This window comes from Dromaius novaehollandiae, chromosome 4 (genome assembly GCF_036370855.1).
Source record: "Dromaius novaehollandiae isolate bDroNov1 chromosome 4, bDroNov1.hap1, whole genome shotgun sequence".
Lineage (NCBI taxonomy): Eukaryota > Metazoa > Chordata > Aves > Casuariiformes > Dromaiidae > Dromaius > Dromaius novaehollandiae.
The window spans coordinates 79134430-79156364 of NC_088101.1; the positions used below are offsets into that span (position 1 = coordinate 79134430).

At 36.6% G+C, this 21935-nt stretch overlaps 1 protein-coding gene across 5 annotated transcripts in view; it reads left to right on the plus strand.

Moving 5' to 3' along the window:
* Positions 1-21526, plus strand: part of LETM1 (leucine zipper and EF-hand containing transmembrane protein 1) — a 35229-nt gene extending 13703 nt beyond the window's left edge. For 4 of the 5 annotated variants that reach the window (XM_064511540.1, XM_064511539.1, XM_026112667.2 and 1 more), the window contains 10 exons: positions 677-814; positions 3827-4030; positions 4528-4647; positions 5437-5568; positions 6730-6909; positions 7566-7721; positions 12078-12212; positions 12681-12871; positions 15787-15925; positions 17660-21526. In XM_064511540.1, the coding sequence (XP_064367610.1) occupies positions 677-814; positions 3827-4030; positions 4528-4647; positions 5437-5568; positions 6730-6909; positions 7566-7721; positions 12078-12212; positions 12681-12871; positions 15787-15925; positions 17660-17809 (1545 nt within the window). In that variant the 3' untranslated portion in view covers positions 17810-21526. Of the gene's footprint in view, positions 1-676; positions 815-3826; positions 4031-4527; positions 4648-5436; positions 5569-6729; positions 6910-7565; positions 7722-12077; positions 12213-12680; positions 12872-14850; positions 14986-15786; positions 15926-17659 lie in introns of those variants that run through there. The other variant, XM_026112668.2, reaches the window with a different exon arrangement.
* Positions 21527-21935: the final 409 nt, after the last annotated feature.

Consider the following 21935-nt stretch of genomic DNA (forward strand, 5'->3'; position numbering starts at 1 on the left):
AATGTGAGTTTTTTGTATGTATACTGAATCTTTTAAAGAGTTTGTATACATCGTTCTGTTTAAACTGTCCCCTTTTAGTTCATTTTTCTCAGTATTGTTTAAAATTTTGAAAAAATTCTCACTTTCAGAGCACAAAATAGTTTTATATGCAGTGTATTATATGCAGTGCAGTGCTCAATACGATGCATACGTGTTGAGCTCCCAGTCAGTCACAGATATAATCAAATCACGATTATGTACTTGCATCTAAGAAAGCATTAATTCTGTGATAAGTTCCACTTTATTAGGATAAGGATTTAAAATAGAATTTCTTTGTGCTGGATACAAGACTTTGGTGTTAGAAATTAACCAACTGTTTGTGGTTTGTTTTCTTTTTGTTCTGTTTGTTTTGTTTTTACTAATTCAGAGGATGCATGTTAGTATTAGCAGGTGAGGCCACTCATGTTGTACTTCTCTTTGTTAGCTTTGCACCTTATGCTGCATGGAGCTTTGTGAGCTGATCATCTTGTCCTTCAGCGTGATTTGGTAATCCGTAAGAGTGAATGTCACCTTACCATCTGTGTGTAGGAGCAGAAGTTCAGAAGTAGTCCCAATAACTTGTCTGACGGCAGAAAAAGCAGTATTAGTGCATGTATTTCTGGAAAAGACTTTTTAAACCAAGTATTTTCTTTAACAGGAGGAAAGACTGAAGAAACAGTTGAGAGTAAAGCTTGAGTTGGCTAAGTTTCTTCAAGACACGATTGAGGAGATGGCCTTAAAAAATAAAGCAGCCAAAGGAAATGTTACAAAAGACTTTTCAACATTCTTTCAAAAGGTAAAAATTCAGGAAACGTTTTCTGTTCCTACAGGAAAAAATACAGCTGATGATATTTTATTTGGTCCATGGTAACTATCAGTTATCTTTATTCTGTTGGATTTAAAGGGACAGGATGTAATATTTTGCTTTGGATAGATTTCATTTTTTATGAATAATACCTCAGCGTGCTGAAGTTGTACTGTCTTTAGGTTTGGTATTCTTACTGGTAGTTTCTTTTTAAATCTAGAAACGGTGTATTTCTGCTCTTTCTCTTCTCATTCTCTTATTTTGTTAATGAGTTGATTCTGACATCAAAAAGAATAAGTATATATAGTTGTTTCCCTGTTTTTATAAATATTAGGCATAAGAAGTGAGAGAAATGTAAGTTCTTTTCTAGTTAACTGATTAAAAATCACTTGCATTGGGGGAGATGTAAAATTTGAACTGCTTGCTTCTTTTGTCAAACTTAATTCTGCATATAAAAATAGCTTTTTTTTTTTTTTTTTTAACCATACAATTTCTTTACTGCTTAAATCCTTTGGGGTACTGACTAGAACATGGTGTAATTTGGAGTTTTGCTAGTATGCAGGTTCTGCGTTTGGCAAGAAAGTCTTCTATTCACAGGCAGTTACTGGAGCAGAGACTAGATCACAAATATCTGCTTCCAAGGAGAATGTCATCACTTTCCACTTCTAGGTGCTTTTTTGAAAGCAAGAACGTATATGTATGGCTCAGAGTTTTAACCAAAGGGAGGCATTTGCCTTGCACTAAGAGAAAGGCCCATAAATCTTGGGATTTCAGACCTGGACTTTACATCTCCTCTTAGCTATCCTGAGCTTTTCCTGCTTGTGAGTGCTGAGAATAGAGATTTAAGGTGTGGGGTACTAAGATCATGCTGATGGCGCTGAGTAAGTTACCTCAGATAACTTTATTGGCTGTTGGCAGGTTGTGCCAGTCAGTATCTGCTTGCAAAGCTGCATATACTTTGAAGCTGCTGTGCAACCATCTGTGTCTATTCCTTTTCATTTGCAGAAAAAAAATCAAAAGGCTGATTGTAACAGTTAGTAGCTGAAGCACTGGCACTGCTCTGTCTGCAGACTCTGGGAGCATGCCATTGCCATGATTCATGTTTGGAATGTTTCATTTTCAACTGAAAGATCTAGTAAGAATTAAAATTTGGGGGGGGGGGGGGGGGAGGGTTAATTTCCACAGAAGTTTATGACATATCACTTCACATTCACTAGAGGAAGTCTCCAGTTCCTGTGATGACTAAAAGAAGTTTCAAGCCCTGCCTTCATTATGTGTGGGAGTGTTTTTTACAGCTATGGCTTTCTCACTTGTGCCATATAGACCAACTTTATTGGTCTCATTCAGGCTACTAGATAATAAATCTCAAAGCAAAAAGAAGCTTAAATGATTCCCCCTTTTTTTTTCCTATTTTTTATAGCTGCTTCTGCAATGAAGTATTTAATGTTATGGGAGTTGCTGATTATAGGCTTAAGATGCATCCTTCAGAATTGCAGAATTTAATCTGTCTTGCTTTGTACACAAGAACAGTTTTAATTCACACTTTCAAAGAAACAACTGCTAACATTAAGATTTTTTTTCTTTTTTCTCTACAAACGTCTGGCTCTGCTAAAATTCAGCTTTAAATAAAGAAGAAAATACCTTCTGTATTTTTAAAGTTCCATTTTTGGCTCATATAGTGAGGGAGCTGGTGAAGTGGAACAACTAGGTCTTTGACCTTTGTTTCTCTGAGTTTTAGTTTCTCTGCTACAGGGATACCCTGGAGGTTAATGGACTCAAGAGACCATCTTGTCTCCCAATTTTTTTTTGTTTTCCTTTACCAAGTAGCTGTTGACTGAAAGATTTGAGTTGGCAAGTAGAGCAGGCAGGCATAGTAAATCAGGCTATATAGATGATATTAAGATTTCAGACTGTACTTGACATCACTTAGCTTATATTTTCTTTTCAAGGCTTAAAAAAGGTAGAGGGATTGGGGAAAGCGCTTTTCTGGATATCTACGTAGTAACTAATTTGACTGAGGGTGTTAGGTGACTGGAAGATAGTATTTAATTATTAGGTTGTGTAGGTTTGGGTTCAGTAATATCACTAATAAGGACTTGATGTACTTAACATTTACATAGAAAATAATGTTCTACTATGCCCTGATGAGACTAAGGAATGATTTTTTTTTCTTTTTTTTTTTTTTTTTTGTTTCCTTCTTTGAACTGTTATTTTCATTTCTGGTATTTCGATTTAATTACTGTGACATGCCATTTGGCAGCACATGAAAGCTTAACTTTTCATTTGTATAAGCAGTTACCTAGAATCTTTCACAGGAAGGATTCAAAGTGCTTTCCCAAATAGCGATTTATACTTTGGAATAACTTTATTTTTATGTACAAGGACACTTGCACTGAGGTGCCCCAGAATAGTTAGGAGCTGCAAAGAAAACAGTATTGTAACAAATGCAGTTGTGAAGAGAATTTAAGTAGGCAAGTGTCCAAATTGGCTATTCTTAGGACACCCATGTTGCAAAATTTTTGCCATCGGAAATTAGGATGTACTTTTCACTTTATCTTCACAGGATGATGCTTTTAACATGCTTTTATGTTTAGTAAGTACCATACCAGAAAGAATACTTGCCAGGGTCCCTTCTATAGCAACTGTTTTTTCTTTCTGAGATTTTTTTTTGAGGTGTCTCATAGTCACACCAAAGCAGCTAGAGCTACTCATTAACACACAGATGCATTTAACTTTTGTTTTAATTATTTTTATCCTAAGTATATTATGCATTGCTCTTGGAAACTATCAATTCTATCAAATCTTTGGCTTTTTATACTAAATAAATACAAATTCTTGAACAAGGTGTTTTTTCCTCTCTTCCTTAACTTCCTTGGGTTCTTTGTCCTATTACCAGAATTGTTGTAAAGAACTTTACAAATGAGGAGAATAATATTTGTTCTTCAAAATAGTGTTCAACCATGACACTTACTTTGAGAGGCTTCTTGTTTGTTTTTCTTACAGATTAGGGAAACTGGTGAAAGACCTAGTAATGAGGAGATCTTAAGGTTCTCTAAACTATTCGAAGATGAATTGACTCTGGACAATCTAACCAGGCCTCAGTTGGTGGCACTTTGTAAACTGTTGGAACTTCAGTCAATTGGGACAAATAACTTTCTCCGCTTCCAGCTGACTATGAGATTGAGAAGCATAAAAGCAGATGACAAAGTGAGTCATTCTGAGCATCCACTGATTAATAATGCTTACATGTAAGAGTAATGAGTACATAAAATTTATTTCTAGCCATTTTCCTTTTATTTGTCTTAGTTGCCATTAACCGTTAATTAATTAATTGTTAATTAACAATAAAAAGACTTGAAAAGCTTAAAATCAGAAGTTGTCTTATAAAGAAAAAGCTGACCCTTTTATCTACCATTAATTACAATGGAAGTAATTACTTTACAAAGAAAAGTATTTCCATGAAACTATAATTTGTCAGAGAGTTGATCTAAATCTTATAAATTTACAGAGAGACTGACACTACAAATACGGAACTGCTGAAGACTGCAGTATAATGTTTGCTGTTGTTTAAAATATTGAGGCTATTTTGTGTTACCACAGCAGCCTCTAGTGGCCGTTGTAAAAATGCAGATTTCTGTGTGTGCATATGTAGTTCTTGTGTTTTGAGCTGTTAGACGTTAAAGCTTATTTTACGTTTTGTACAGCTGATTGCTGAAGAAGGAGTTGATACACTGACTGTTAAAGAACTGCAAGCAGCATGTCGTGCACGAGGTATGAGAGCTCTTGGTGTAACAGAGGAACGTCTCAAGGAACAGCTTAAACAGGTATATTTTTGCAAGACCGAATACACAGACCTAAATTCTATTGCTTGCTCTGTCTTATGTTATGATTGTGATCAAGTCCTTTTTGCTTCTGTTATCATTCAAGTCTTTGATAAAATAGTCTTTTTCCTTAGAAAGCTTTTGTCACGTGCACTGTGCAAATACATAGTAACAGTGGATTTCTGTTTTTTGACTGGGCTATGATGTTTTGGTGGAGCAAATAAAGACTTAAGACTTAAATATATCTAAAATATGTTTGGAGTTTTGGCTGTTGGCTGTCTTAATTATTTGTATTACTCTGTAAAGAACTTTCCTCCTAGTAAGTCAGTTCGTTGTCTTTTGGTGTTGCCTGGTTTAGAGGAAAATGCATGCGAAACAAAGTATGAATGCTTCTTGAGTTCCTCCTCAAAAGTGGACTGAGCACATTTAGCCTGACAGAGCATAACTCTGTAAGTTGCCTAATCTCTGTCCGTATTACATGGGCCACTGTGGCTGAGGCCTGTAGTGACTTTTCCTTAGGAGATGTGCAATGGAAATATTCAAAGGAGCAGTTGCAATAGGGGATCATGGTAGAGCATTGCTCTGCAGAATTGAACTCTAGCTAAGGATGACTGCAATCACTGTAATTTTTTGCTCCTTATAGCCTTAGTTCCTGTGCTAGGATATTGATTGATAAGCAGTTGGTTTAAAAAAAAAATAGTGTTTACATTTCTGTGTGTGCCTAACTTGAACCATAAAATGAAAAAGGAATTCAAAAACTGAAGATTTTTATTTTATCTATTGATTTTATAGTGGCTAGATCTGCACCTGAACCAGGAAATCCCTACTTCATTGCTTATTCTATCCAGAGCCATGTATCTTCCAGATACTCTTTCTCCAGCTGATCAGCTTAAAACAACACTTCAGACACTACCGGAGAGTGTTGTAAGTATTGATTTATATAGTCTATAACTAACTTTCAGTGTTATCACTGAAAACTTCTTCAGTGCAGTTGATCTTGCTAGTCCTTTGCTTGCCCATAAAAAGGTGAAATATGAATAGGCTTACTTGAGTGGCCTTAAAAATGGAAGAATTTGGCTTATATGTGGAGGAATCTGAGAGTAAAGGAAATGAAAGGGGGTATTTTGTTGCATGAGGGTAGACAGTAATAGAATTGAAAGAGTGGAAATACATTACTTTTTACTTAAATAAAAACCAAATCGCACTTCAGGCGAGATAAAGACAGTAAGATATGTAGTCTTTACAGGCTGCGTTGCTATATTAATTATGCTTGATATCAGATGGGGCTGAGGTCTGAATTACTGTATGGACATTATTTTTCTCCAGATATTGATGGTTGTCCTAGATAAATTTAGATTTTTTTCACCTGTAAATGGAATTTCTCAGGCCATGGTTCAGAACAACAGGCAAAACTGCTTATCAGATTTCTCCCCTTCATGAAGAGTTCTTGAGATTTTTGTTATGCCTGAAATTTTGTATTAAATTGGAGAGTTTGTTAGATTTTATTGTTGTGACAAGAGAAGCAGAAATCAGCCTGCTTGTTTTTAGGCTTTTTTGAGGCTACATTCTATTCAAAATCTTCCACTGAAAATTGACTGTGAGACATGAGACAGGCTCTGACATGTCTCTTGACCTACTGATTTCTCTTTGGCCCTGGAAGTTACCATTATTGGACTCAATCGTTTGTATGAATATCTTCTAACTAAGTCTCCAAAGCAACTCCTTTATTTGTCCTGCAGATTTTCTGATATGAATTTGGCTTTGGCCAAAGTTAGAGGATGTAGACAAAATTCCGTTATCTTCTTGAGGTTCATTCTTTCACTGTTTTGTCTTGAAAATCTTAATTCTGTGATGTTGAGAGTGAAATGATTTGAATATCTTCTTTGTGATCTTGAGAGAAAGAGAATGAAGAAAGTTTACCATTTCAAAGTGGAAAGTTCTGATTTTTAAAGAAATATATATTTTTTTTTTCCTGAGAAATGCCAAAGCAGGGTAATTTTAGGGGGTTTTGACTGTATTCATTAGCATACCCGTACTGCCTAATTCAGTGAGGGTATATAAGCAGATTTCTTGCATCATTTTTAGGCCAAAGAAGCTCAGGTCAAAGTGGCAGAAGTTGAAGGTGAAAAAGTAGATAATAAAGCACGCCTGGAAGCAACACTTCAGGAAGAGGAAGCCATCAGAAAAGAAAATCAAGAAAAAGAGATGGAAAGAATATCTGAAGCTGCAGAGAAAGCCAAGGAAACCCTTCAGGTTGCAGCCATGGTAAGTCCTGGTTTTAGTTATTGAGAAATAAGTGTGTCAGGAGTGTAAACGTTAGCATGTTATGAATGCATATTTCATTTGAGAATTATTGCCTCCATTCTGGGTATTGTCTGCAGGAAACAGGACTTTAAATCCGCAGATAGATAACCTTGGAAGATCTTAAAACAGGCTGAAGTACAGAAGGGTTCGCTGTGAAACAAAAGATTATATCTGTCTCATGTATCTCTGGTTTCTCGTCTTTCTCCTTAATTAGAGTAGTATGAGAAAACCTCCTATTTCTCTAGCAAGGGAATTTTTTTGAGGGTTTTTTGGGGATTTTTCTTTACTTAAAATGTTCTCTGTAATTATTCTTATCTTTGGCTATTTTCATTTATCATTACCTTGTGATGCCATTGGTGTAATACTGAGTATAAAAGCTGACCCGCTTTACTAGCGATTTAAGCCTCAAATGTTCACAGGCATAGTTCGTAAAGTGGAACTGATTATTTTAATATGAAATTGCTCAATATGTTGCAAGCTTTTGAATGTCGTCTTCTAATAAAATCTGCACATCTGCTTTGGCAGAAACTTCTGTTTTAAGAAGAGTTCTTTACTGATGTTAATACAGATAATGTTATCTTTGTTTTAATTAAACTTCATGGGGCTTTGAAATTTAGAAAGAAGTGGAATCAGCAGTGGATCTTGAGACAGCTGGTTTGCAAGTTAAAAAAAGTCATCTAGCTGTGGATACTGAACAAGAACTGGCAAGGGTGGATATGGCGATGCACTCAGAGACACTGAAAGATACAGCACCAGTGTTGGAAGGCATTAAGGTAATTTGGGTAATTGTTTTTATACTTCTCAACGTAAAGATTCAAAAGATCCATATAAGACTGATAAGTTGCCTTGGCTGTCCTTCAGTTTTAACCCTCTCACTACATTCTAGCACTTAAAAAATAATTAGTAGACTTAAATTCATTTTCTTAACCATCAAAATAGAAATTGAAGTCAGTACAAAAAAAAATTTCCGAGTATCTACTTTATCTGTCTTTATTATTGAAACTAATATGCCTAGCCCGGGGGGAGGCTTTTGCACTATTTGTAGAAAGTGATATATTCATAATAACAGTTCCTGCATGAGCAAGTCTCTTGTGTGCATTTTGTAGTTTTGTTTTTAGATGATTGTGAGGTGCCTGCTTTGCATCTTGCTTAGTTGCTTTAGAGTAGCGTTTTCTAGAAACATCTTATTAGCTGTCACTATTTTCTTTCATGCTGCAAAGTTTGAAACGTGGCAGAAGTACCTGTGTATTAAGGTCTGGAATGTGTTTTACCTCTCCAGTGTTTTAAAATTGAATTGTATATATAGTTATTATAATAAATAATTATTACTTAGAATATTGCTGTAGAAGATCAATAAAGTTTGTTTTTATATTCATTTTATTTTTGTACCAATTTTGCAGTTAAATAGCCTACTTTTCTGCCTAGAATTAGAATCATAGAATAGTTGAGCTAGAAGGGGGCCTCTGGAGATGATCTAGTCCAACCACCCCTGCTCAAAGCAGGGTCAGTTAAAGTAGGCTGCCCAGGGCCATGTCCAGTCAGGTTTTGACCGTCTTCAAGGATGGAGACTCTTCCAACCCTTTGGCAACCTGTTCCAGTATTTGGTAACCATTACAATAAAAAAAAAAAAAGAAAAAAATTCTTAAGTTTAAACATAATTTCTTATATTTTAATTGTGCCCATTGCCTTTTGTCCTGTCCCTGGATACTACTGAGAAGAGTCTGGCCCAGTCTTCTTTGTACCCTCCCATCTTATGTTTATACACACTGACAAGGTTCCCCCCGAGCCTGCTCTTCTCCAGGCTGAACAATCCCAGCTCTCTGTCTCTACTCCTGTGTCAGATGCTGTAGTTCATTAATCATGTTTGCAGCCCTTGGCTGGACTTGCTCCAATATGCCCATGTCTGTCTTGTACTGGGAAGCGCAGAACTGGACACAACACTCCAAATGTGTCTCACCAGTGCTGAGTAGAGGGCAAGGATGACCTCCCTTAACCTGCTGGTAATGAGCTTCCTAATGCAGCCCAGGATGCTGTTGGCCTCCTTTAACACGAAGGCATGTTGCTGGCTTGTGTTCAACTTGTTGTCCAGCAGAACCCTCAAGTCCTTTTCTGCAAAGCTGCTTTTCAGATGATTGGCCCCTAACATGTACTCATGCAGGACTTTGTACTTCCCTTTGGACTTCATGAGGTTCCCGTCAGCTCATTTCTGCAGCCTGCTGAGGCCCTTCTGAATGGTGCAAAACCATCTGGTGTATCAGCCACTCCTCCTAACTTTGTATCATCCACAAACTCACTGAAGGTCTGCTCTGTCCCATCATCTAGGTCACTAATGATGATGCTAAACAGTATTGGACCCAATATTGATCCCCGGGGTACTCCACTAGTGACTAGCCTCCAGCTGGACTTTGTGCAGCTGATGACAACCTTTTGAGCCCAGCAGTTCAGCCAGTATACAGTCCACCTCAGTGTCCGTTTTTCTGGCCCATTCTTCATCAGCTTGTCTATAAGGTTGTTAGGTGAGACAGTGTTGAAAGCCTTAATAAAGTCCAGACAAGCAACATCCATTGCTCTCCCCTCATCCACCAAGCCAGTCGTGTCATCGTAGAAGGTTATTGTGTTGGTTAAGCAGGATTTCCCCTTTGTAAATCCTTGCTGACTACTTCCGATGACCTTCTTGTCCTTCACGTGTTTGGAAATGGTTTCCAGGAGGATTTGCTCCATCACCTTTCCAGGGACTGAGGTGAGGCTGACTGACCTGTAGTTCCCCTGATCTTGCTGCTTCTTGAAGATAGGGAATGATGCTTGCTTTCTTCCAGTCCTCTGGAACTTCTACCAGTTGCCATGACTGTTCAAAGATTATTGAGAATGGCCGTGCAATGACCTTGGCCAGCTCTCTCAGCACTCGTGGTTGTATTCCATCAGGTCCCATGGACCTGTGTAAGTCCGGTTTATTTAAATTCCCTAACCTGATATGCCTCCATAAGTCTTGTTACTCCAGACTTTCCCACCGGTCTCTCAGCTTTCAGGAACCCCAGATCACTGATCTTGCCAGTAAAGACCAAGCTGAAGAAGACATTAAGTACCTCTGCATTTTCCATGACTTTTGTTGCCAGGTTCCCTGCCCCATTCAGCAGCAGGCCCACATTTTCCCTTGTCTTCCTTTTGCTGTTGGTGTACTTGCAGAAGCCCATGTTGTTGCCCTTCACATTCCTTGCCAGATTCAGCTCTAGGTGGGCTTTGGCTTTCCTAACCCCATCCCTGCATGTGCAGACAGCACATGTTATCTGTCCCTGCTTCCACCTCTTGTATGTTTTTGTTTGAGTTGTATCTTGAGTTTTTATAGCTGAACACTTTATTCTTGTACCTAGATTTTTCTAAATCCCGTTGTTATTCTGCAGAATAACATTAATTTGAAATGCAAGTTTTAAGTAGGAAAATATTTTTTTTAGTTTTCTAGACAGCATCATTATCTACCTGCTATTATTATAACCTCCTTTGTTTAATTTAGAATGGTGCCAAACAAGTTTTAATGGTAATAACAGAACAGACTAATCCACACTGAAATCATAAATTTTTGTGTGTGATGAGTTAGCTGATTTGGCTGACTGCATAGCTGGATTTGTGGTAGTGCTGCCATGAGGAATGTCGTGGGAGAGAGGCAGGCGAGGTTGGGACGATCTCTTTTGGAAACAGCAAGGACGTGTGATACTGCGGCTAGCTTAAGCTGCCATATCTGGAATACAGTTTGCACTGCTGCCTGCCACATCATCAACACTGTGAGAATCTATGACACTGGGCCACAACTAGGACATTTTCAGCAACCTTAACTGTGGTACAAGAAATGAGAAGCAAAGTTAGTGCAGCCTTATTTCTGCAACATAGATTGCAGCATATCCTGTGCCCCTGAAAACGCTTGTTAACATTTTGCAAAGGCTTTAAACGCTATGGAATACTTTTTCAGAAAATTGAAACAAGGAAAAAGCTGCACTGGTATTACTCAACAAGATTGATTTTTGTTGTTTTTGAGAGGTGAGGACAACAAACTGTATTTGAGAGAATTATTTCAGGACTGCTAAAAGATTGCTAAATGTAAAATAATTAAGGGAACTAAATAGTTCTTTGAAACTTTTTTCCACGTTAATATGTGTTACTGCCTGTTAGGAAAAAAATGTAATCCTACTGACTTTCTGAAGATGACTGATTTGATTTATGAGGGAGAAGAATTTGCTTTTGAATGGAGTTTCTTTCAGTTGCTTGTTTGTTTGTTTATTTGACTAAGGTGAGCTATAGATAGTGTATTAAAATGTGAAGAGAGGCTAATGTCTAGATAGTAGTAGTACTCTGAAACGGTCTTTTTTGAGATGACAGAGACTGAATGCTTGATTTGTGAACTGTTCTATAGTTGCTTTTTGGAAGCATAATTTCCTTCTCTCTTTGTGGCATACTTTTTTGCGTATGTCTTTCTATACTGTGTTTATGTGGCCATTCAGAGTTTGCCATTCAAAATAAAAGCTGCTGTGTGGGTAAAGTTAGCGTAACTCACCATTTGTCGCTAATATCTGGTAGTGTTAGTATTTTTCAAGGAATCATTGTAGTAAACTTATTTTGGGTGCATTCGGTTGAGGGTTAGATTTTTATTCCAAGTTGAGTATTTCAAGAAACAAAAATAACTAACAAGCTAGGAATGTTCATCCACTTACTTAAAAGAGTTGCTGCAGATCACTTCCCTCCAGTTCAGCTTCTTAAACTTTGCTCTCCACGTTTTTTTGTATAATTAATTTGTTTTCTATATATAATGAATCATTTCTTAGTTGTTTGGGTTTTTTACCCAGCAAAGAAGTAAAACATTTTAAAATGAGAAAATTGGGTACAGATCTTCAAAGAGCCAAAACCCACATAATGGATCACTTGAACTTGATACTAATGCACTGAAAAACATATACCATACCAAACTAATTGCGTTAGCACTCTTAAGATCTCTTTATTAGCCTCAAAATGCCCATGTATGATACTGATTCCAGACATAGAAAAAGAATCTTGCATCTGTCTTTTCTGGTAAAAGACTCAAAATCTTTGAGGAAAAATCACAACAGTGTCTGTTGCTGACTTGTATATATTTTCCTTTACAGGGTGAGGAAATAACTAAGGAGGAGATTGACATGCTGAGTGATGCTTGCACCAAGCTGCAGGAGCAGAAAAAATCACTAACAAAGGAAAAGGAGGAGCTTGAGGAGTTGAAGGGTGATGTCCAAGATTATAATGAGGTGAAGGATGGGACAAGAAATTTGGTTTCACTTCTGTTCATGTGTAGTCTTAGCATATAGTCAGACCACATAGTTAAAGATAATCTTATTTGGATGTCTGCTAGCTTGTGTTTGGTAGTTGAATAGCTCGGCTAACAAGTGCTGAGCGTACTGCACTTCATTTGGTCTTCTCATTAAGCATAGATGTGTGTTTACCTAGATGTCAGTATTATAGATATCTCAACTTGGGTAAAAATTAATCTCAACCAAGGTGGTTATAGGTGAAAGATGTGGAAAATAACATTTTAGAGGTGCGTAAATATACCTGTAATGTTTAAATTAATTGTTCTAATGTCACTATGGCTTTATATGTCTCTTCATTTGCTAATGGCTCCTGTCTTGAAATGCAAATCTCGTAAATCGGTAATGTCCTGTCATTGAGAATTCAGTCCCACACAAGGTTTTCTTTCTCTTGACTATTTCTTTTAGGATTTGCAAGAAATAAAGGAGCTATCTAAAACTGGGCAAGAGGAGGTAGTGGAAGAGTCAAAGGCAAGCAAGCGATTGACCAAAAAAGTGAACCGAATGATTGGTCAGATAGACAAAATTATTAATGAGTTAGAGACAAGTCAAACGATGGTGGATGCCAAGCTGGAAGGTGGTGATAGTCCACCTGCTGGGTAAGTGACTTGAGAGCAGCGAATGTCGCTCTCAAACTGCTCTCCTTCAGCCTCTCTCTTGTATGATGTATAATTTCTTTCCTTCAGCAATTTAGAAAAGATTTAGCAAATAAATGTTTTTTAAATCTAAAATTATAGGTTTAAAAACAAAATTAACAAAATTGTACTGTAGATTTTTCTCTCTTCTGAGAGATGTTAAATATGGGGGGGAGGGGAGGTATGCTTTCCTCAGATGTAAGTCCTGATGTGGTTCTGCGAGTCAAGTTGTCCATTAGTATCTTAGCATCCTGTTTATAGCTGTAGTAGTAAAGGTGATGCAGGTGAAATTATGCCTTTAGTCATGATCCTCAGGCAGTAGGTTTATCATTGATCGAACAGGTGCAGAACAGGATTACGAGCATATTCATGTTTGTTCTGTTTTAGTAGTGTGGGTGTCAGTGAGAGGAAAATTGCAGTAAAATCTATTTTTGTCTCTAGTGTAAACAGATACTACTTTGGAGAGAAATGGGGGAGCAGATCTAGTGGAAGTGAGCATATAATTATACATGACCCCGTGCCAAAACTTTGCTCCATTTTAATTTTAGCAAGCTTGCAGATTTTCAAAGAACGTTCTTAACATAGTTTTTTTTGCAAAGTTCTTTTATCAACACTGCTCCAGGTCTTGATGTTGCTGGAGAGTCTTTCAGACAATTCTGCACTGCACGTTAATGGCACTGAATTGCCTATAAGCTGTGACAGTAATTCTCACAGCTTGTGATTATGAATACAGTATTAATCTAGTTTGTGCTTACACCACTTTATTGTCTGATTCATTAAGAGAGTTTCCCAGCTCCCAAAAGACATAACCTGAACAAAAATAAGCATTCTGCTTCTGTTGCTTCTAAACTTTGTTTTTTTCGGATCCCCCATGGCCAATAGTCATTTGTTTCAAGTTTTGTATAATAAGATTAAGAAGGACATGTGAAAGATGCTATAGAGAATTTGTTGATCATAACCATCCAAATGTGTAAATTAAAATACAGTATTTCCTCTGCTTTTTTTGAATGTAGCTATACACTATGTAATGAATGGCTTTGTGGAAAAAAAATCTAATTTTTGTAGGTGATAGTGGATGACCGGAATTGATTAATTAAATGTTGCTTAATTATCAGAGGTTTGTTTTTTAAACTTCAAGTTATATTACCATAATTCACAGGGGCCCAAATCAGTCCTTAGGCCGTTTTGCAGTAGGCTTTCATTCAGACGTTTAGGTTAGAATTTGTTGTGTATGAAAACCTGGCTTCCATTGAAATGTATTGGAAAATCCCTGTTATCTTCAAAGATGGAAAAGACTTCTTTGAACAAGATTCTTTTTTCCCCAGTAAGATTCCTTTTTCACCAGTATCTTTAAACTGCTGTTCCAAATGGGTGAACTTCCCTGTCAGTTCCTGAACTGACGTTCAGTCTGTCAGAAGTCTTTGTCTTTGCTCCACTGGGAAAGCAGCTTATTGAAGTGACGTGAGGCACCAGTGATATACCATCAGCAAAAGGAAGCAGAATTGGGTCAGGTGGGAAGAAATTTCCATATGTTGGCATGAATTGCACTGACAAGCTTAACAGGCTGTCAGCAATCCACCGTGGATGTTACTCGATGGGCAGTTACCACTGACCTGTAGCTGAGCTTCAGTGCACACAAGATAATCCAGGATGCCTTGAAACTCCTGGTCCGATCCTGTCAATTGCCTCCGTGTGTGCGAGTGTGCCTTTCCCTGCCTTGGGAAGACTGAAACAACTTTCCTGTCTGCTTTGGGGTCTTGCATAAATCCTGTTGGTCACTGGTTGAATTTTAAAGCTACTGCATGAAAATGTTAGGATTACTTTGGATTCATATCCCATGTAATTACGGTGTAAAGGGCATTATATTTTCAGTGGCTTAAGGAGAAGCGTTCAAACTTAATGTAATGATGCCTGTTTTTTTCCCCCCCTCTTTTCTATTCAAGTTACTTTTAGCATTTGAATCTGATCGATGCAGTCATTGCCAAGCCATCAAAGCAGGAGTCGTAGGAACAGCAGAAGTCCAGGACACTTAGTAGCAGTCTGAAAAATGCTCCCTGAAAAAAAGTCAGTCTGTGTCCAGAGGTTAGGCAGGTATGAAGTTAGGACTATACTAACAAAGCCCTTCTATTTAATAATTGTTGGGTTCACTGTCTCCTGCATTTCAGCGTGACCTGTGCTGGAAGGTGGTTCTTCACAATAAATTAGTAAAGCTCTGTAGGCAAGCAGAGTCTTCAGTGTGCAGAAAATAGCCAATGTTAGCTTCATGGTATCAGTAAGCAGACAATGGAAATAGGCAGTTTCTGAAATCTGTTAGCCACAGTGTGACGTTTAGGCCTTTCTTCTACAAAGTGTATTCCATGATTTGAGCAAATGAAGCCTTTTTTAAAAAAGCAACTAAGTTGCTAGAGAGATTAGTTCTTAGCTTTTGCTTTCCTGTGACTTTCACATATATTTTCTTGTCTGCTTGCTTTATTTTGTATAGGCCAGCCTCTCTAAATCCAGAAGGAGGACTGGGGCTTGGCACTGCATCCTGGATAAATAGGGGAGGGGCAAGGGCATTAGATAAACATGCTGGGAAACACAGAAGCTGTGCCAAACGTTATTTCAAATGCCACTAGCTACTTACATTTGTGCAATAAAACATGTGGAAACCTGAAGTGTGAGATTCTATGTAAAGATAAAAGATCACTTGAAATCTGCTTGCTGATCGGTAACTCTTTTTTGCTTTTTTGCATTCTGTTCAGGGTTATAAATAAAATTATTAATGTTTTATAAATGACCTGCAGTGTAGTGACTTTCAGTACTATATGTTTCAGTACTGTCACCTTTACTCCTTTGGAGTAACTGCTTGCCATATACAGGTTGTGTTTCCCTTTTAGGGAGAATCTCATCAGTATTGCTGAGCTTATTAATGCGATGAAACAAATTCAGAAGATTCCAGAGGAGAAGCTAACTAGGATTGCAGAGGCACTAGATGAAAACAAGGATGGCAAAATTGATATAGATAATGTTGTTAAGGTAAGTCTGTGGATTATTTAAATAAAATATGGCTGGACATACTTCAAATATTTTCCCTGTTTTGACACAATTTCTTATTGCTTTCTTTTTCACAGAATCTTTATTTGATATAAGGATGAGGTTTTGGGTAATCTACTGTAAATAGATATTATAATATGTATTAACATCTTCAGAATTTCCGTGGCTATACTGGGGGAGAAAATTTGTTTTTTATCTTGTGTCTGTTATCCACGTTACCTTTAAGGCTGTGGATTTTCCTGTATGCATATGTCAAATGCTGTAAAATAAGGTAATTTTGTTATGCCATTAATAGGTGGAAAGGAAGATGGGAAAGCAGCTTTGGAAAAGGAGCTTGAGGAACACCATTATTTAGCCAAAATCTTGATATAATGTATATATATACTTTATGTCAATACAAAGGCATAACTTCTTTGCCTACCAGTATATCCAAGGCGTTTCATTGTGACCTATATTTCCTATGCTTGAAAGACATCAGACCATCACGTTCTTTAGGTCCGTTGCAAATGACTGATTCAGTGTGTAAGCTCAGATCCTGTAAGTCTTAAGCATTCTCCACTAGTAGAAATAGAGGGCCTGTGATAATTTGGCCATTCTCTCTTTCTGCTGCCTTTCTACTCCCTCTCAATGCTTTTCAGAAGCATTTTCTGCCTAGTCAATATTATGTTACCTCTGTGACACTGTACTTTAAGGCACCTGTTCTTTGCCTGCTTTGTCCTGTTTTCTCATTTTGCAGAATTTTCTCAGGTTTCCTCTGTGTTTCTCCTTTTTCTTGCTTCTGTTCTATGAGGTAAATTTAGAGATAACATGAAATTTACTTCCTTGTAAGTAACTTTTCTACCCAATATAGAAATAATACTTAAAGTGAAAAAAAAAATACTACGGCCAGCTGGAAAGAGCAGTAACATGTTTTGAAACATGTTTTCACTCATCTGCATTGCTGCTCTGAACAGCTGTCACATTCAGTTTTATTTATCAACATAGGTAAAACGTATTGCTGAATTAATTCTGTATGTAATGCTTTAATTCTAGGAACTTGAACTATATTGAGAGTACATTTGTATAGAAAGCTGCAAAAAGGAATTTGGAAGTGTTTGCTAGATTTTTTTTTTTAATTTATTTTGCTTTCAAAAAGGCATCTCCCCTCACTTTGTAAAATTTTTGTGATTTTTATGCCTTGTATTCAGTGCAGTAGGTCTTTTCAATAATAAGAAGCCTGTGAGTTGGATATTGTTGTAAATACTATTTCAGCAGTACTGAATGCTGAATCTGAGCTTTCCATTGAAACAGAAACAATAAATGGGTTCATTTTAGTTAATGCTTTAAAATGTGACTCTTTGTGTTTGGAAGGCAGAAGTTTTAAGTTATTTGCTTTAAAATTTGGCTTTTTTTTTTATTATTATTCATTTAAGTACTCCAAGTATGCCTGAGGCATTGGTTATGGTTTGAGTTTGTGTTTTTCATATAGGAAAAAAATGCCAAGGTAAAAGAAAAATGACATACCAGCTTTCTGTTCCAGCCGCCAAGATGATCAGCAGAAACACTTCATGCTCATTTTTAAAAAGGTTTCCTATGTGCTGCTAAATCAATTTTTTTCTTGTTTTCTTGAATGGGAGAGAACTGGCTACTTTTCTCTTAATAAATTTTAAGTTGTCAAAATGCTTCAATCATGTAAAAATTTAATGTTACTCTCCATTTCATTTTATGTTCATGTAGGTAGTAGAATTGATTGACAAAGAAGACATTGATATTGGAACCAGTCAGGTTGCTGAGATTATGGCACTGCTTCAAAAAGAAGAAAAACTGGAAGAGAAAGAGAAAGCAAAGGAAAAACTGGATAAGGGAGCTGCAGAAGCAAAGAATTAAACTTCGTAATTTGAAGAAAAGCCAGATTTTTATTTAACCAAAACCATGTATATCTTTGTGTCTAATGGCTTCATATTAGTTGAGCTTTTGTGATTATGGAAAGCGTTTTGAGCTGATTCTAGTAATAAATCATAGGTATGTTTTCTGACATGTGGAATGAAATTTCCGTTCATCAAACAAGTAATTTACTGTCATTCCATACAGATGAAAACAAAATATGCTTCTTTATCAGTGTTCCTGCCCACAAAATCATGTATTTGCACTCGTTGTGGTACAGTGATTCATTAAACTTAAGAGTTTGCTGTATAAATTAAGTGTATCTATCATGGAAGAATGTTTCTCATTTATTTTCTTTCATCATTACATAGGGCCCAACCTTGTTCTGCTTCTGCCTTTTAGCTTTTTCAGAATTTAATACAAACTTTCTCTTCCGTCAAAATACTACATTTTTGTGATGTTAGTGAAGATCCTGTGGCTTCAATAGTAGCTCTTTAGGTTTGCTTTCATTTAAGCTTAATGTCATTAAGCTGTTGCCTCACTGACAGAGAATGGCATTCTAATTACTTTTTTTAATCCATGAATTTTTTCTGTTGAGGGGAAAAATCAGGGTTTTTTTTCCCCTAGAATGGAAACTTTCCATGAAGTTTGCTTCTTATGGGTGCCTTAAATTTCTTAAGACTAGGGAGCAGAGGATGTTGCTTTTACTCAAAATTCCATTTGAATTACTAAAGCATTGGAATCACAGGAGCCTTTAAAACAGTTTCAGATCACAATCAGTCACACAGTAAAATGAGTTTGTCTAAAAAGTAAAATGAAACTAATTGTAAGGGGAAAATGTCAGTTGTGATTTTTTTTTTTTTTGGCATATATTTAAAAAAAACCCACAGTTAGGAAGGCATGTTTGTTCTTGTTCACCTGATGGCTGTTTACACCACAGATTCTCTTACCTCTTGATTTTCATCTCAGGTACAAAATTCACTAACCAAGTACAGCTGGAGTACATAAATACTTTCATCTCATGGCCTTGCTGACTGTGCAGTCAAAAAGTGACGTCTGATACAGCCAGTGTTTTGACTACATCATTGGTTTTCTAGATTATTTGTTATCGGTACTGTCTTTAACCATGTAATTAAATACTGACAGTCTAGGTTCACTCATTAAAGTCTGTCTTTAGCAGTAAATTCTCAAATTTTAAAACAAAGATACTGACTGTAGAATGCTCCATAATTCCTGGCATATAAACCTTCTTGATTTTGTGTACTCTATAGAAAGCACATTTTATGATGGTGCTGCGCACAGTGATATTGAGGTGGGCAGTTAGTACTTAATGTTTATAGTAATAATTGCGTATTTCCCTAGAAAACGTTGGCTCCCAAGTGTATTTCAGCATAATTATATGCTCAATATTTATCTAGATTAGCTAAATTATTTGTAAAAACTCATTTGAAGTTAGTGGAACAAAAAAGTTTGGACAGTCTCATGGTTTGCGTGATGGACCATAGCATTTAGTTGTTACAAAGCAAGATGTACAGTAAGATTAATTTTAGAAGAAGGGTCAGTGTTCACATGTTGAGTTTGTACTCTGTACAGTTTGCAAAGAAAGCTGCTTACAGTACTGTTACTGATCACAGAGTTACTGTAATTTTATTTTATTAGTAAAATTGCTGTGACAAAGCTGAAATTTCATATCAGTATGATCTTTGCAGTTAATATAATCCTAGGGGATTGTTTTCTTTCTTGTAAATTGAGATTAACTTGGAGATATCAGCATGGAAGTCAGTTTGTAGATTTTGAAGATATGACTTCACTATAAGCTTTTTAGGCCAAAACTTACCTTACGTGAAAATGCAAGAGTAAAACTAATTTCACTAAAATACACTTTTAAAACTGACTTGATATTGTATGATTAAAATTGGAATTAGTGGGCTCTGAAGTGTGCTAAATCTTGCATTACTAAAATATCTTCAGTTTGAAAAAAATTGTAAGCAGTCTTACTTGACATTCCTTGATCTTTATGCAGGGATAAGGTTAGCTGGCTGAAATGTGATAAAGATATTCTAACTAAAATTGTCCTCTAGCTTTCATGCAATATCAGAAGTTTAGGAATGGAGTGGACTTCAATGCAGTTAGTTTTAAAATAGGGAAATATCAGAAGAAGCTGTTTTCAAAGATTTACTGATTTTTAAGCTTTTTACAGCTTTAACTGGCCTGGCAGTGAAGTATCTGATTGTATTATTTGGGACTTTGCTGCTGCTATTTATAGTGTTTACTGTTCATTTGAGTTTTTTCTGTGGAATATATAACGGAGCCAAAAATAGCTGGTTTTTATAAAGAATGCCCTGATTAAGATAATTGTGACATGTTCATTGATCACTTGTAGCTTTTGAGTTTGTCTGAAACTTGGTATATTGTGAGAATTTAGTAGGTTATATGAAATGCATTTAAACGTATTGCTTTCAGTCACAAATGCCAGTTTCCCCCTGTTACCTATGGAGTCCAAATTAGCTGCGTGCCAACCACAGCAAAGTATGTTAGCAGGAAGTATCTGCCTTCTCACGTAGAAAGTAGGCAAGCCCACAACAGCTGGACTTCAGCAACAGATGTTCTGCAAGCTTAAAAAGATTAGGACGCGCTTGGTGATTCAGTCGCCCTGTTTCAGACGCTTCATGAGCAGCTCTGCACAGGTGATAAAGACAACTTAAGCAAATCACTGGCTTGCGGACTAGCTCCAGGTCAAGTGCTTTGTTGTCTTTCCTGTTGACCAAAAAAACAGAAGCTGCAGTACTTTCAGAGAAACGATGACGTCCAAGTGTACAGTAACTGTTCAGAACTTACTCTGGAATGAATATTTAGTCAGGAGATGTAAATATTTGTTAAAATAATTAAGGGATGTGTGAGATTTGGGCGACCTTGTGACTTACACAGGCAAAGCCTCTAAGCTCAGAGGTAGGTAATCAGTAAGACCATTGTTGGAGTTGTTTCAGATTTGCATAAAGATCAGATTTTGATTATAAGCTATTCAGGGAAAAATATAAATAAATTTAAAAAGCTTAGTAATAAAACTCAATTTAACGAGGATGAGAAGTAACATAGGATGTCCTTCTGTATCATCCCTTCAAAGCAATCAGGTTGTAAGACCTATTTCATTGAAGAATTTATTTCCAATTCACACTATCTCAAAAGGTGGTTTTACTGAGACTTTCATTACTGAATGCATGCTGCGTAAGTAAATCTGCCTGCAAGTTAGAATACTGGGAAGCTAATTTACTAGGTTGTTTGTCAGCAGGACTGCGTGTCGGTAGAGAATATTCTCTTGACAAGATTAGTACCTTATATTGTAGGCTTTGTCTGGGGACAAAGTTGCATCTTTTATACAACTCCAAAATACTTCTTGTAACTTTATATCTACATATCTTGCTAATCATTTAAACTTTAGCTACTTAAGCATGTATTTAAATACTTTTTAATTGTTTATATCAAATTATTGGGTATACTTAATTAAAAGAAAAATCCCATATTCTGTTCTTGATATGTATTTGAAGTTTTGCCTTTCAGTTTAAGAATTTCAGCCCATGTTAAAATTATAAGTTGTAAATCATGTGTCTATGCTCTGAGCATACTGGTCCTGTGTTTGCCATAATGTAGTATAAAATTTTTAAGCTAATTGGAGTTTGTGTCCTCTGTTCAGTTTGAATAAATGTATTATTTTGAAACCTACTCCGTCCATTACTTTCCTCTTGCTTTTGGTTATTTAGTGTTACCTGTTACTGTTCAGATGACGTGCCAGGCACAGAGCTGGTCAGTGATGGGCTGAGTATCATAACTGAAATGTTCAGGTTGGAAGAGGGCAGATTAAATCTTTAAAGTGCGTGTGTGTGGGGGGGGGGTGTTTAGGGGTGTGGGATTTTTTTTATTTTGTGTTTATTTCATTCTTGTAGAAGTTTTCTTAATGTAACTGGAACTGCTTGCCTGGTGTATTGAATAGTACCAAACCATTCAGGTGAGAAGGTGGCGAGCAGTTTCCTTTTTACTGTAAGGAACTAATGGAAAGGTCAAAGTCTATTCCAAACAGAAATGAGCCTCCTCAGGAGGCATCAGTGTTTCTGGCAATACTTGGTCTTTGTCC